The sequence below is a fragment of the Fusarium keratoplasticum genome, chromosome 3 (genome assembly GCF_025433545.1).
Source record: "Fusarium keratoplasticum isolate Fu6.1 chromosome 3, whole genome shotgun sequence".
Classification (NCBI taxonomy): domain Eukaryota; kingdom Fungi; phylum Ascomycota; class Sordariomycetes; order Hypocreales; family Nectriaceae; genus Fusarium; species Fusarium keratoplasticum.
This window is the reverse complement of record NC_070531.1, coordinates 3,883,818-3,896,413: the sequence shown is the minus strand read 5'-3', so window position 1 is coordinate 3,896,413 and position 12,596 is coordinate 3,883,818. Positions and strand designations below refer to the sequence as shown.

Here is a 12,596-nt window from a genome sequence, read left to right as displayed (position 1 = left end):
TGGCGTTGTAGCTCAGTGTATCTGGTGGCAGGCTGCGTCATCTCCCTTTGATCTGACTCAAAGCGATGATGCTTCCTTGCATCAAGTTTGGTGGATGACTCCCTTTGTCTGGCGCGGCCTTTGGGTCTTGGTGGAGTGAGTGGTCCCGTGGAGCGGCGGACGGGCTCTAGCAACTGTCGCGAGCGCTATTCGGGAAACGTTACAGCCCGTGAGGCCTTGCGTAACGAAGAAAATACAGTGCAGCCTGGCGTATTTTATTCGGCTGCCTACGATGACTCACACTGTGCCAGACCATCCTTTCCGTTCATTTCGCACGTCTTCCTTGGGATGAGCCCATCTCGTCATTGTGCAGGCGGAACACGCCTTGGAGCGCAAATAGCTCCTCCATCATGTTTCCGCAAGAGGCAAAAGATTGGACTGGAGATATGGATTCTTTTCTTTTGATCGGATGCTGATCCATTACTACGTCAGCTTTGAGTTGGACCGTCCCCCCTCACTTGTGCCTGGAATTCCAAAAAGCCATGGCCGAGAGCATATCGCACGACGTTGGGGTGAGGGGAAGCGATGGATGGATGGATCCATGATGAGCGCCTTGTACCACCACACCTTGACACGACGTGACGACTCGTGTAGAGTAGATAGCCGGGCCTACCTATTGTTGCCTCCCCTAAAATTAACACTCGGCAGCCTACAGTAAACGTACAGCACATACACGAGCCTGAGGACGGCAATCCAATACCTCTCCGCGTGCCGACCGAGCGAGTGTAGGTATCAATCAACTCACGGGTCCACCAATCACGACATAGACTTGCACCACTCACCAGCCATCCTGAAGGAACCTAAGAAAGGGCCCGGACGGACTGTTCTGGGCAAACAATACTCCCGCCGCACCATGCTCGAAACAAGGGAGAAGGAGCGAGAAGCTCCGTACATGGTCTCGTCCTAGGTGCGCCGCGGGCTCCTGGGCCGGTCGAGCCTCCGTGCTCCGTCCAGAGGCGGGTGCGCAAGTCAAGTCTCACGGCCTCCGATTGATCGCCCCCTTTTTTTGGAAACTCGAACGGGCTGTGGATCCCTCCGTGGGCACCGACTCTCAGGTAGGTTGCGTGTCAGCCCGCCTCCCGCCAATCACGCCGCCCCGCGGACCATGGACTCAGCCCCCTGCAGTTGAGCCACCCTCCTGAAGCCTAGCGGTGGGGGAGAACACTCAGCGCCCTGCTGCGTGGCTTCTGGTGGGCCGATGCCGATGCGCCCCCTGAAAGCCTGTTCGTAACGACGGCCAGCCCTGGTACGTATCGGCCGCCACCTTTCCCCATCGGGACCTCAGCGAGCGTTCAGGGGGTGGGGATCTCAGGGGATGCTGCCTCAGGCATCCAAATGTCACAAGCTCCAAGCCTCCAAACTCTCGACGTGTCCTCAACATAAAGAGAACTGGTTCCCGCTATGCAAGCAGCTCTATTCCGACACAACCAAACCAAACAGCCCACATATGAACCATTTGGCGCTACCGCGATGAACCCCATAGAGATGATGACCCCCGGGTCCTTTACCGACGCTACGACACCTCCTGTTGACGCTACCACTATGAACCCAATGGAGATGATGACGCCCAAGTCGTTTACCGGTGGAGAGAGTCCTTCTATGGCCTCCATCAAGGAAGAGCCTTCAACACCCTCATCAGACTCAACTTCCCAGAAGAAGCCCACCAAGAAGCGCAAGTCCTGGGGTCAGGTCCTCCCTGAGCCCAAGACAAACCTCCCTCCTAGGTATGTCTCTCAACTTACACCAATGACGTCGCAACATGGTTCTCACACTGCATCAAGGAAACGGGCCAAGACCGAAGATGAAAAGGAGCAGCGTCGTGTCGAGCGTGTTCTCCGTAACCGCCGCGCCGCCCAGTCTTCCCGTGAACGCAAGAGGCTCGAGTCCGAAGCCCTCATGAAGAGGAACAAGGAGCTCGAGAACCAGCTTGGCGAGCTTCAGAGGACCAACATGTTGCTCGCCAACGAGCTTGCCCAGTACCGACGCACCTATGGAATTGTCACTCGATCTTCCTCTCCCCTGGACTCCCTTCGAGAGAACGCTGTTACCCTGTCACCAGAGCTCTTTGGCTCCCAGAACGCCACTGGCATGGTCGATGTCATGACACCCCCACACGCCACTGTCAACCCTGCGTCTCTCTCCCCCAGCCTTTCTCCGGTAACCGACTCTGCCGCGACCCCCGTGAAGGAGGAGCCGTCTATGGATGTGACTACCTGTGAACTGACCCCTAGCACCTCTCCCGACCTGGCACAACATCCTGCTGAGATGTTGTCTATCGACCTGCAGTGTCACATGTCGGCGGAGATGCTAAGGTCGTTCCAGAAGTCGCTAACCTTGACGGCGCCAACATCGGGTTGGCTCCGGCAGCTTCGGATGATGTCGCTTTTAGCCTCGGTGATTCTTACGACTCTTCCTCTGACGCTGACCGATTCGTCCTCGAAAACGGTCTCGTCAAGAACGGTCTCTTCGATTCTCCTTGCTCTTCAAACCTCAGCGAGGACTACCTCCTCGACTACCCCTCTCCTTCGTCCAACATCTACGACGACTTCGACATTAGCCAGTTCTTCGTCGACGACGCAACCACGGCCGCTTCGGAACCTCTGTCATCTTGTGACTTCTCCGCTGCGAACCATGCCCTCGAGCCCAAGGTCCATGACCTTGTGTCTCCAGTCTCTTAGGAAGATTCTATCCAGCAGCTCCGACCTGGCGCGTCCTCACTTGGATGCGACGTTGGCAGCATTGCGGTTGATCTCCGAGGGAAGTGAGGCACAAGTCAAGACCTTGTGGCGCGGATCGCATGGATCGCGCGGAGATGACAGCAAGCTGTCACAGTGTCTGAGCAATATGGTTGCCGCCGCGGGAGCTACTAATGACGTTCGTCTGGCCCGACCGGGCCAAGGAGCAATCAAGACGACGAAAGAGCGGTGCAGTTCTTTGAACTCGCTTCCAACAGAGCAACCGACTTCTATTACCTACTATAATAAAACGTCTGGAAACGGTGTGTGGGGGAACAAGACTCAACAGTCTGTTATGAATTTTCTGGTTTTTGTATCTTTCGAGGGTATGGGTATTGGTCAAACCCCGGAGCAAGGCGTCAAGGATACCTCTATAAATGTCCCAGGGGGACTGGAAAACCACGGGTTGAGCCTCTTGTACAACAAATACAATGACACGCTTATGAGCGATGACGAACTACTCTTTGTGCATCTTTTATGATCTTGGTGACTGCCGATGTGAATGCTTGGTTGAACTATGAAGCTCTTGGTTTCAAGGCTGGAGCTTGAGTAGATACTGACGTAGGTGTGACAGCTACCCCTGACTTGCACTGTACTAGAGCTACAGCCTTGCCTGAGACCACGGGTGGTTCTTGGGTTATGAAGTCCAAGCATTGATAGGGAACAAGATGGGTAACATGTAACCATCTGTTGGTCAACATGCCAATGGATGATGTGAACTTAAAGATGGTGTAGGAAGGTAGAGCATCCCGATGCTACTCTTTCATTATTCGTAATGGATGCTAAATATTATGGCAAATCTCAACGCCTGACGCCAATTCTTCTATGCCGCTTGTATCACCACAATCCGTCCATCTCCTGCATCGCTGCCTCTTCGTCCGCAAAGTCATCTCCTCCCTTTGGCTCTGGCCCGTTCTTCTTTGGTGCCTGATCATGGCCCTCCGCTTCAGCAATCAGAGCGTCTAGATCATCACCATCTGGCTCGGGCTCTGAAGGCTTTGACTTCTTCGCTGCATCCTGGCCCTCGGCCTCGGCGATGAGGGCCTCGAGATCGTCTTCTTCGGGGACTTCGTTGCGGATCGGTAGAGTGTGGCGAGCTGGTCGGGGTGTTGCATCGTAGATGTCGTCGTCATCTGGCACGTCGTTGTCCCGTTGTGGTGTCTTTGCCCTTGACGGTTCTGTCGTCGTTGTGGTGGTGGGTTCTGGGCCCGCTGTCTGTGATGTATTGTTCTCGCCGAATAGATCCTCCTCTTCTTCCTCCTCCCCATTTGCAATGTGATCCTTAGGCTTGCCCTCATTGATCCAGTCATTGCGCGCTATCACGATCCGTTTCTTGTGACCGGCCTTTTCGACCATGGCGAGGGCGTCGAGGAACTTGGCTTTGGGGAAGAGGTCGTCGAGCCAGAGCTGGTAGAAGGACAGGAGGCGGGAGGCATCCGAGAACTATAGCAGTCGGTTAGTAGGCATAGAGGGAGCTTGGGGAATGGCGATAGCGTACTTCATGGCCTTTGCCCTTGATTTTCAGGTCGCGCGCTCTCTGCCGTAGCTTGGGGATTCCTTTTGGGCCCAGCAACCTGCCATTCAGGATTAGTATACCATGGAAATGCTAGGCAGTGCCATATAATCTCACCTGTCCTCGTCAAGCTTGACATTGGGCGCTCGAGCTCGCTTCTTGACGTCGACTTCCTCGTCGATTCCAAGGCCAGAATCTGGTTCCTTTCGCTTCTTGGAGGAGGATTCCGGACGGGGAGAAGCAAAAGGGTCGTCGGAAAAGTCGTCGACGTCGTAATTATCCAGGCCGTTTGCTGGATCCGAGGCAATGCCAGCCATTTTGGATTTTTCTGAGTGTTGAATGCCGAGATGAACTCCAAAGACTCGATTCTCCCTTTCACGACGCGTCCAACTCCAGGAGACGCGTCGAGAGCTTAATTGATTCTGTCCACCCCGCCAAGGTCCACCTCTCACACGTGACCAATCATCGGCTACCTCGATGGGCTGACCACTCACGTGATCTTGTCCTGAGGCACCAATCCGGCGGCCGGCTCCAGCTTCTGAATGTACCGAAACCGACGACCTCGAAAGGCTTCGTGATAGGATTCAAGGAATTGTCCCGGACGAAGCACCGCACAATGGCTGAGAGCGCGACCAAGCAGGAGACCCCCTCCTTTGTCGGGACCAGCAAGGTCATCCAGACCCCTTACCCGGTGAGTGAGGCCCCAATTGACGACGCAATGGCTGTTGCTGATCAGATGGATATTATAGCTCATTGACAACGATCCGTACGTCCTCTGTCCCCTCGAATCCCTCCCGCGATGATCCGAAATGCGATATCCCATGTTTTTCACCGTTCGAGTCGCTGCAATGGTTGGAATGGTTGGATTGTGGACCGTCGACTAACCCTCGGCAGTCACTTCAAGAGAGTTGTTGGATATGCCCGAACTAGCGACTACGTCTATGGCGCTGCCGCTGCCGCCTTTGCCCCCGCTGCCCTGATTGCTCTCGAGCGATTTGCCCCCTCGCACGTCGGAAAGGGTGGTTTCCCTAAGGCCCTGCGACTGGCCGGAGGTGTCGGTATCATTGGCGGCTTCCTCTACTTTTACCAGCGATCCTGCCGTACGTCGACGACATGCCATAACCGGTAGCGATGGAGAATACTGACAATACGGAAACAGTCCGATTCTACGGCGCCACCGAGAACGCCCGCGAGATCGAGATGGACATGCGGGAGATGGTGGACAAGGTCAAGAAGGGCGAGCCCCTGTACGGCGTGAGCCGGCTGAGCCCTCATCTGCAGGGCGTGGCGGCCCGCCAGAGCCGGTACTCTGCGCTCATGTTCAGCGCGATCCCGTGGTTCAACTTTGTCAACCACAACCAGCACGGCGTCGACACGGCCAAGTACTACCAGCAGGCCGAGCGGGAGCTGGAGGCGGAGCGACAGCAGAGCTAAATATGTGTTTGGGTAAAGATGAAAAGAGGTGTATATTACCAAGTGGAGGATAGGCAGTGCCTCGACGGCGGCGAGTTTTCTTGCGAGATGGAAATAGATTTCTTGAACCACTGTTGTTGACTTGCTGAAGTGCATGTCTCGGTTGAGGGTGTGGACTGAGCCTTGAAGGCTTGGGCCCATTGGGAGGGTAGGGCTTCTGACACTACATTCGAGCAGGCGTGATAGGTGGGAGTCTGTCAAGATGGGATAGAGACAGCTTAGTAGACATGGAGCTACTGAACCTCGTTCACGGCGTAGGTAAGTGCTGTGATTCTGAGGGAGCAGATATCGGATACACCTACCTCACGACTTGTTTAAGGTGTATTAGCTTACTTATATCTTATATGGGCGTGGCATAATTAGATGAGCTCAGAGGGCCATTTTCTCCCTTGCATCTCTATTTCTCATTCCAAGAGGACCATTGTATCACAAATCCATCGAAGACTCATGAAAGTCTTCTCGAAATGTTCCTCATGGTACTGAATAAGAGAGTGCTCATAGATGTATGTGACATAGTAAACCATTCCTTTGGGTTAGGAGCCATGCTCTCTGGTCTGTCAATATCCCACAAGGCTGACACACAAACAACAACTCCCTGCATCACTCCCGACATCACATGAAGTCTTCAACTGACTCCCCCGCGTTTTCCTTATCTTGACGCACAGCCCCCGTGATATGCCGCCCCCTCCTACTCTATTGCGACCTCATGATCGTCGCCGTCGGGCTTCGGCCAGCTCCGGCTCTTACTCCAACGTCGCTGGCCAATCATGGCGATTGCAATGGATAAGACCGGTGCAAGGACATGACCTTGTCCGCATCAACTTCCTGAACAGGAACCGGGAGAGGACCCTTTGTAGCGGGTTTAAAAATTTATATTTCTTCATATATGCGTGTTTTGTTCTTGCCTTGAATTACTGAACTTCTTCGAGGTATACTTTTGAAGGATTGCTTGTTGAAAGTTGACGACGAGAAGCGCCATAACCTTAACAATGGACTCAAACCAAGAATTGTCGATGGACCTTCCCGTCATCGACCTCGACGTCTACCTCAACAACCCTCTCGACTCCGAGGCAGTCCAGGCCGAGTGTCGGAAAGCGGCCAACGCCCTCATCACCTACGGCGCCCTGGTCCTCCACGACTCCCGCGTCTCGGAGCAGGACAACTCGACCTTTCTTGACATCCTCGAAGACTACTTTGCCCAGCCCGAAGAGGACCTCAGGAAGGATGAGAAGCCCGAGCTGAGCTACCAGATCGGTGTGACACTAGAGAACACCGAGAAGCCCAAGTGCGCCGTCGATGAGCCGTGTCTGGATGTGATTCAGAGGCTGCATCCGTCTCAGAGACCGCTGGATATCTCGGCGCATTCGCCGGATCCGAAGTGCAGGTTCTTTTGGAGGATGGCAGAGATTCCGCCGTTCAAGACTGAGTTTCCGGGGCTGAATGCTTCGAATATCGTGCCTGAGGCGCCGCATATTAAGGAGCGGTGGACGCCGGCTATGAATCAGTGGGGAACGTCTATGAAGAATGCGTGAGTATTTTGGTCCAAATCTCATATACTATGACGCTGATCATCTTTCAAGTGTGTCGAAACTGGCAGAGATGACGGCTGTTGGTTTGGATCTGCCAGCTGAGTTCTTCAGCGACGCTGGACGTTATGGGTTTGATCCCCTATCCAACACTACACGATGTTCATGAACTTACATGTTTTGTAGACCACATCTTCTCGCCCCCACAGCCTCTGATCTCAACAAGTACGGCGAGAAGGATACCATCCTCGCTGGCTTTCACACAGACCTCAACTTCCTCACCATTCACGGGCGCTCCAGGTATCCCGGCCTTCACATCTGGGCCCGCAACACCGGAAACCGCATCCCCGTCAAGATCCCTCCCGGAAACTACCTTCTTGTCCAAGCGGGCAAGCAGATCGAGCACATCACCGGCGGCCTCATCAAGGCGGGCTTCCATGAAGTTGTCGTCAACGAGAAGACGATTGAGACGATTGAGAAGCGCAAGCGCGAGTTTCCCGATAGACCGCTGGTTCGAATCTCGAGCACTCTTTTTTGGCACCTGGGAAGTGACTTTGATCTTGTTCCGGTTCCGAAACTGGTGCAGCGGGCGAAGGAGGTTAGAGAGAAGCAGAAGGAGCTGGGCAGGGATGAGGGACGAGAGGGAGAGTATCCGGCCATGAAGGTTGGACGCCAAGTGCAAGAGTATGTTTGACCTGGACCTGATTGAGTTGAGGACTTGTTGCTGACTATTTCTAGGGAACTCAAGCACATTGCGTTGATGGCGTGAGGAGGTGCGTCGCAGTGGGTTGTTGCCGTAGATCTCTTGAGGTTTATGCCTCCGAAAGAGATAGATTGCTACGGATGAGTGAAAATCAAGAGGCAAGTTTGAGAAGCAAAAGCACAGTTAGGCGCAGTTAGTGGTGGGAATATATAAGTTGGTACCATTCTCATCCGAGAGTCTCATGAGAACTTCCCGTCTGCACTATCGCTACTATGCCAAAATCCCAGTATAAGAGTTAAATAAAAAATTATGAAAGACAAATGAGAACCTACCTATACCTTAGCCCTTTTACCTATCTCATGATTATTATTATCCCAAGATGTAGAGGGACACTTATCAGGATACAGATGCAAAGGTTAGCTAACCTTCGTGGCATGGCATATAACCCATAGCGTGTTAACTATCCGCTCCCATCACAAAGTGGTTAATGTCACTAAGGACAATTTGCTATGAGCTTCAGACACACGGCCTTTTCATAACCTTGACGAGTCCCAAGCCTCGCCGCCTTCAGTTGGCGGACCAGAGTAATCGTAGAATTCTACATCATATTTGACTGACATAACCACTTAGCAAGACGTCGTCACTATACAACAGTCATGTTGTCAATGGACACGCCCATGTTGAACAAAAATCGCTTCATGTTTCCATTTTTGTTGGGTATCTACCAAGATTATATGCTCAATTGCTCATCATGTCAACCTTCTACTATCCTCTCATTTTTATTCCACCTCCTTCTTAGATCCTTCGTCTAGATCTCCTTTTCCCGAGGCACAGTCGTCTCGGCCACCTTGCCCTCGGAACCGCCGTGATCGGAGCTGGTCTCCCTCTCAGGAACCGTCACCTGGTTATCAGTCGTGTCGGCAGCAGGAGGGTCTTCGCGCCAGAAGTCCTTCTTGCCACGGAAAAGTCGGACAGTCCACGGGGGGAAAACGCCGCCGGGAATGCGCCAGGTCCAACCATCCCGCTCATCATAGTTGGGAGGCACAATGCGACCGCCGCTCGCAACCTTGATGAGCCAAACAACAGTGTTGAGCAGCATGTAGGTGCAGATTCCAGCAATCAAACCATCGGCGATCGAGTACGCGAAAGGCATGATGGCGATGGTGAGGAATGCTGGCACCGCATCACCCATGTACCTCCAGTTGATCTCAGTAACTGCGCTGACCATCATAGAACCGACGAGGACCAGAACGCAGCCGGTGGCCCAAGGGGGGATAGATGCAAAAATAGGCGCGAAGAAGATGGAGATGAAGAAGCAGATGCCGGCAACCATCGCGGTTAATCCAGTCTTTCCACCCTCAGAAATACCAGCACCAGACTCAACAAAGGCAGTGACGGGAGGAACACCAAAGACGGCACCAATGGAGATGCTAAGGGCATCTACCATGTATGCAATCGAGGAACCCTCAAAGTCCTGGGTGACAGGGTCGACGACGTTGGCGAAACGGGCCATACCGTAGAGAGTACCCGTGCAGTCCAAAATGTCGACATACAAGAAGGTGATGAGGGCGAGTCCAAACTGGCCACCGTGACCAGAAATGTCGAACTTGAGGACGTTGAGCGTGTTTTCGATCTTATGGAAGTCAACCACCTTCTTGAAGAAGTCGAACCGATCACTGCCGATGGGGTCATAGGGGAAGTAAGTGACAGGAGTATCTCGAGGCCAGGAGATGATGCTGACAAGGAGGATTCCGGCAATGACAGCGCCCTTCACGCGGTACAGCATGAGCAACACGGTGAAGATACCACCACAGAAGATGCCGATCCACATGGTAGGGTTTCGCATCTTATGCGAGGAAGGGCATAGTCCGTCGACCTTCGTATCCTCGGGGCAGCCTGCAAGCTCCATTGGTGTCGAAGTGGCACCCACAATCAGACCGATACCCTCGCTATAGGTCAAACCGATGAGGGTAAGGAAGAGGCCAATACCGACACTGGTGGCAAGCTTGATGCAGCGAGGAATAGCACGAGCAAGCCACTGTCGCATACCAAAGAGTGCAAGACCGAAGAAGATGAAGCCCTCGATGAAGATGGCAGTGAGGGCGACTTCATAGGGAACCGGACCATTTCCGTTAGGACCAACTAGTTAAACTTGTTAGATGTTTGGTCGAAGCTGAGGTTAGATGGTTAAGAACTTACCGACAGTATAGGTGAAATACGCGTTCAAACCTTGGAAGTATTAGCACCCAAACTTGTAGACAAACAAGGCTCCTAAGAGACAAGGCTGCATGATTGGAGTTTCGACATACCCATTCCAGGAGCGAGACCGACAGGACTGTAAACTTGGTGTTAGTATACTGGTCGGGGCAACAAGACAAGCGTTGGGACTTACAGATTGGAACAGAGACCCATGAAGAAAGAGGCGAGGGCGGAAATAGCAGCTGTAGCGGTAACAGCATCACGCTTGATTCCCGCAACACACAGGCGATAGTCATCATCTGGCACGCACAGCCCGGCATCATCGAAAGTGTTGCAAACGCAAGTGCCGCCGGATTCGGAGACGATGGAGGAGTTCACGGCAATAATGTAGGCCATGGCAAAGAAGGTGGCAAGGCCGGCTCGGATCTCAGTGAAAAAGGCAGAGCCCTTGCGCTCGCGAGGCTAATTGACCCCAGCGTTAGCCGAAAAATCATGATTGTGAATGATTATGACAAGTTGACTTACATGACCTGAGCCATCGAGCTGAAACCAACGACCGACGGGGCTGGCCGCGATCTTGCGGTTGGTATTTTCCATCCAACCCATGATGAAGATTCAAGCAACAACAAAGAACAAAGTTTTGATGTACAACGACTCGAACAAGACCTATTCGACGCGAACAGGTGGAGCTGGCAAAAGCAAAGAGTCAAGAGACGAAGCTTTCACAAGACTGGGGATGCGGCACAGTCTTAAACGGCCGACGCGGGACGTAGATCTCTGTGCTTTGGTGAAGCCACTGGGTCTTGTTAGTGCCTAATTCGGACGAGCTAAGACGGGCAGCCAACGGAAGGAAGCCGATAAAAGCTCCTGGGGGCAGACGGGAACGGAGATTGGATGGGCGGGATGGGGGATTGGGTGGCCAGGCAAGGCAAGATAGAGAGATAGCCAGATAGGCCGGGGAAGACGAGAGAGCTGGGGTGGGGGACGGGGAGATGAACATGGGTTCGGGCATGAGCGTGCGTTTCCCCCCAGTTTATAGCAAGATGGAGGGGATACATCCATCTGGGGGATGTGACAGAGATCGACTGTGCTAGAGAATAGCTGAAAGAGCCAAGACCTACCGAAGGAAACACAGAGGGACGAGGTGTTCTGCTGTGCCTCTTACGCGGTGCAAGGGGGTTGCAAATGCACTGCAGATCGATGCGACTGGGACTTCAGAAGCTGCAACGGAGTAACAATCGAGCAAAGTAAGGCGCGGATGACGGCGCAATGCGACGACGGACGAGTGTACCGTATTGGGGAAATCGGCGACTCGATATCGATGGGGTAGTGAACTGTGCGCGATCAAGGATCCTGGAGACGAAAGCCTCAAGACTATTGAGCAACACTGGACGGTAGTGGTGGTGACAATAGGGATAGGAAAGCTCCGATGACCGAGACTCGAAGATAGCCAAGATAGAACACGGCAGCGAATCTTGTGTCGTCCTGTGTCCGTCGGAAGATGGCGTAGCCCGTGTGCGCGCCGAATTTTTCGTGACAAGACCCTGGGCAAAGAGGGCACAAAGTGAACCAGGGGAGGTACTGTAAGAGACGATCTGAGGCTATCAACCTCGAAAAAGACGCCAATGGATCCAGCAACGAGCTGCCTGATACAAGCAAGGTATCGCGATAGACGAGGACTCTCGAAGATGAGAGTAGAGGAAAAGGAAGGGATCAAATTTGCTGATGGCAAATTCTTGATCGCGGCTAAAGAGGACCCAGAGGCAAGCACGAATCGGGCGGATATACCGAGGCCCTCATCTCAGTCGATTTTTTTTTTCATGCTCTCCCCAGTTTTTTTCCCCCTCGCTCCCATCCTCTAATTTTTTTTCTTCTCCATTTTGATGAAGCCTGTCATATCCCAGTCCCAAATTGTCGTCGCCTCTTGCGCATTCCCCACGCTGTGGCCCGGATATCGCTCCAGCCCTTCAAGCCATGCGACGCCATGCGCAGCCGCCATGCGCAACCACTTGTCGGGTATGGTGGAGTCGGCAGAGATAGCGGATAGCGGTGCGACGCCACTCGTGAGACGGCGATCCAGTCACAGGGCTCGAGATTACTGTTGGATTTGCGCGCCGAGGTTCTTGTCCTTTCCAGCTCTGCCTCTCCGAACGGCCCTTTTGATGCCATGCACATCGAACGGTGTGAGAGATACTGGCTCGATGACCTTTTCGTGGTGGCGGTTTGTGGTGCCACGCTCGCAGACTAATGTCTCCATCCATCGCTTGTTCCATGATGCGTGATGCGGCTCCGATTATGGGACAGCTCAGATCTCCGTTCGTACGACAAGGGAGCAAGTGACTCGAGGACAGGCTTAAAAAGCGCTGATGAGCGGGTCCTAGCTGATGTAGGATCGATCTTGTGTGCCT

The 12,596-nt window shown here is 53.4% G+C and overlaps 5 protein-coding genes across 5 annotated transcripts; 3 read left to right on the top strand and 2 right to left on the bottom strand.

The window, feature by feature from the left end:
* Positions 1 to 1,467: 1,467 nt before the first annotated feature.
* On the top strand, positions 1,468 to 2,717 carry NCS57_00451300 (BZIP domain-containing protein; the record flags this gene model as incomplete). The annotated part of the gene is made up of 3 exons (XM_053054472.1): positions 1,468 to 1,763; positions 1,821 to 2,254; positions 2,326 to 2,717. The coding sequence occupies exons 1-3, from the start codon at positions 1,510 to 1,512 to the stop codon at positions 2,715 to 2,717; spliced, it is 1,080 nt and encodes a 359-aa protein (XP_052916632.1). The 5' UTR covers positions 1,468 to 1,509.
* Positions 2,718 to 3,611: 894 nt separating this feature from the next.
* Positions 3,612 to 4,604, bottom strand: NCS57_00451200 (Chromosome segregation in meiosis protein; the record flags this gene model as incomplete). Its single annotated transcript, XM_053054471.1, has 3 exons — positions 3,612 to 4,217; positions 4,273 to 4,348; positions 4,405 to 4,604. 3 exons carry the CDS (start codon positions 4,602 to 4,604, stop codon positions 3,612 to 3,614), a joined length of 882 nt encoding a protein of 293 aa, XP_052916631.1.
* A 233-nt stretch (positions 4,605 to 4,837) lies between these two features.
* On the top strand, positions 4,838 to 5,721 carry NCS57_00451100 (NADH-ubiquinone oxidoreductase 20.9 kDa subunit; the record flags this gene model as incomplete). Its single annotated transcript, XM_053054470.1, has 4 exons — positions 4,838 to 4,978; positions 5,037 to 5,053; positions 5,182 to 5,387; positions 5,447 to 5,721. The coding sequence occupies exons 1-4, from the start codon at positions 4,904 to 4,906 to the stop codon at positions 5,719 to 5,721; spliced, it is 573 nt and encodes a 190-aa protein (XP_052916630.1). The 5' UTR covers positions 4,838 to 4,903.
* A 1,028-nt stretch (positions 5,722 to 6,749) lies between these two features.
* On the top strand, positions 6,750 to 8,055 carry NCS57_00451000 (uncharacterized protein; the record flags this gene model as incomplete). Its single annotated transcript, XM_053054469.1, has 4 exons — positions 6,750 to 7,288; positions 7,341 to 7,418; positions 7,473 to 7,970; positions 8,025 to 8,055. The coding sequence occupies 4 exons, from the start codon at positions 6,750 to 6,752 to the stop codon at positions 8,053 to 8,055; spliced, it is 1,146 nt and encodes a 381-aa protein (XP_052916629.1).
* Positions 8,056 to 8,797: 742 nt separating this feature from the next.
* NCS57_00450900 (uncharacterized protein) lies at positions 8,798 to 10,794 on the bottom strand (the record flags this gene model as incomplete). Its single annotated transcript, XM_053054468.1, has 5 exons — positions 8,798 to 10,131; positions 10,189 to 10,218; positions 10,299 to 10,324; positions 10,382 to 10,650; positions 10,714 to 10,794. 5 exons carry the CDS (start codon positions 10,792 to 10,794, stop codon positions 8,798 to 8,800), a joined length of 1,740 nt encoding a protein of 579 aa, XP_052916628.1.
* Between the last annotated feature and the right edge of the window lie 1,802 nt (positions 10,795 to 12,596).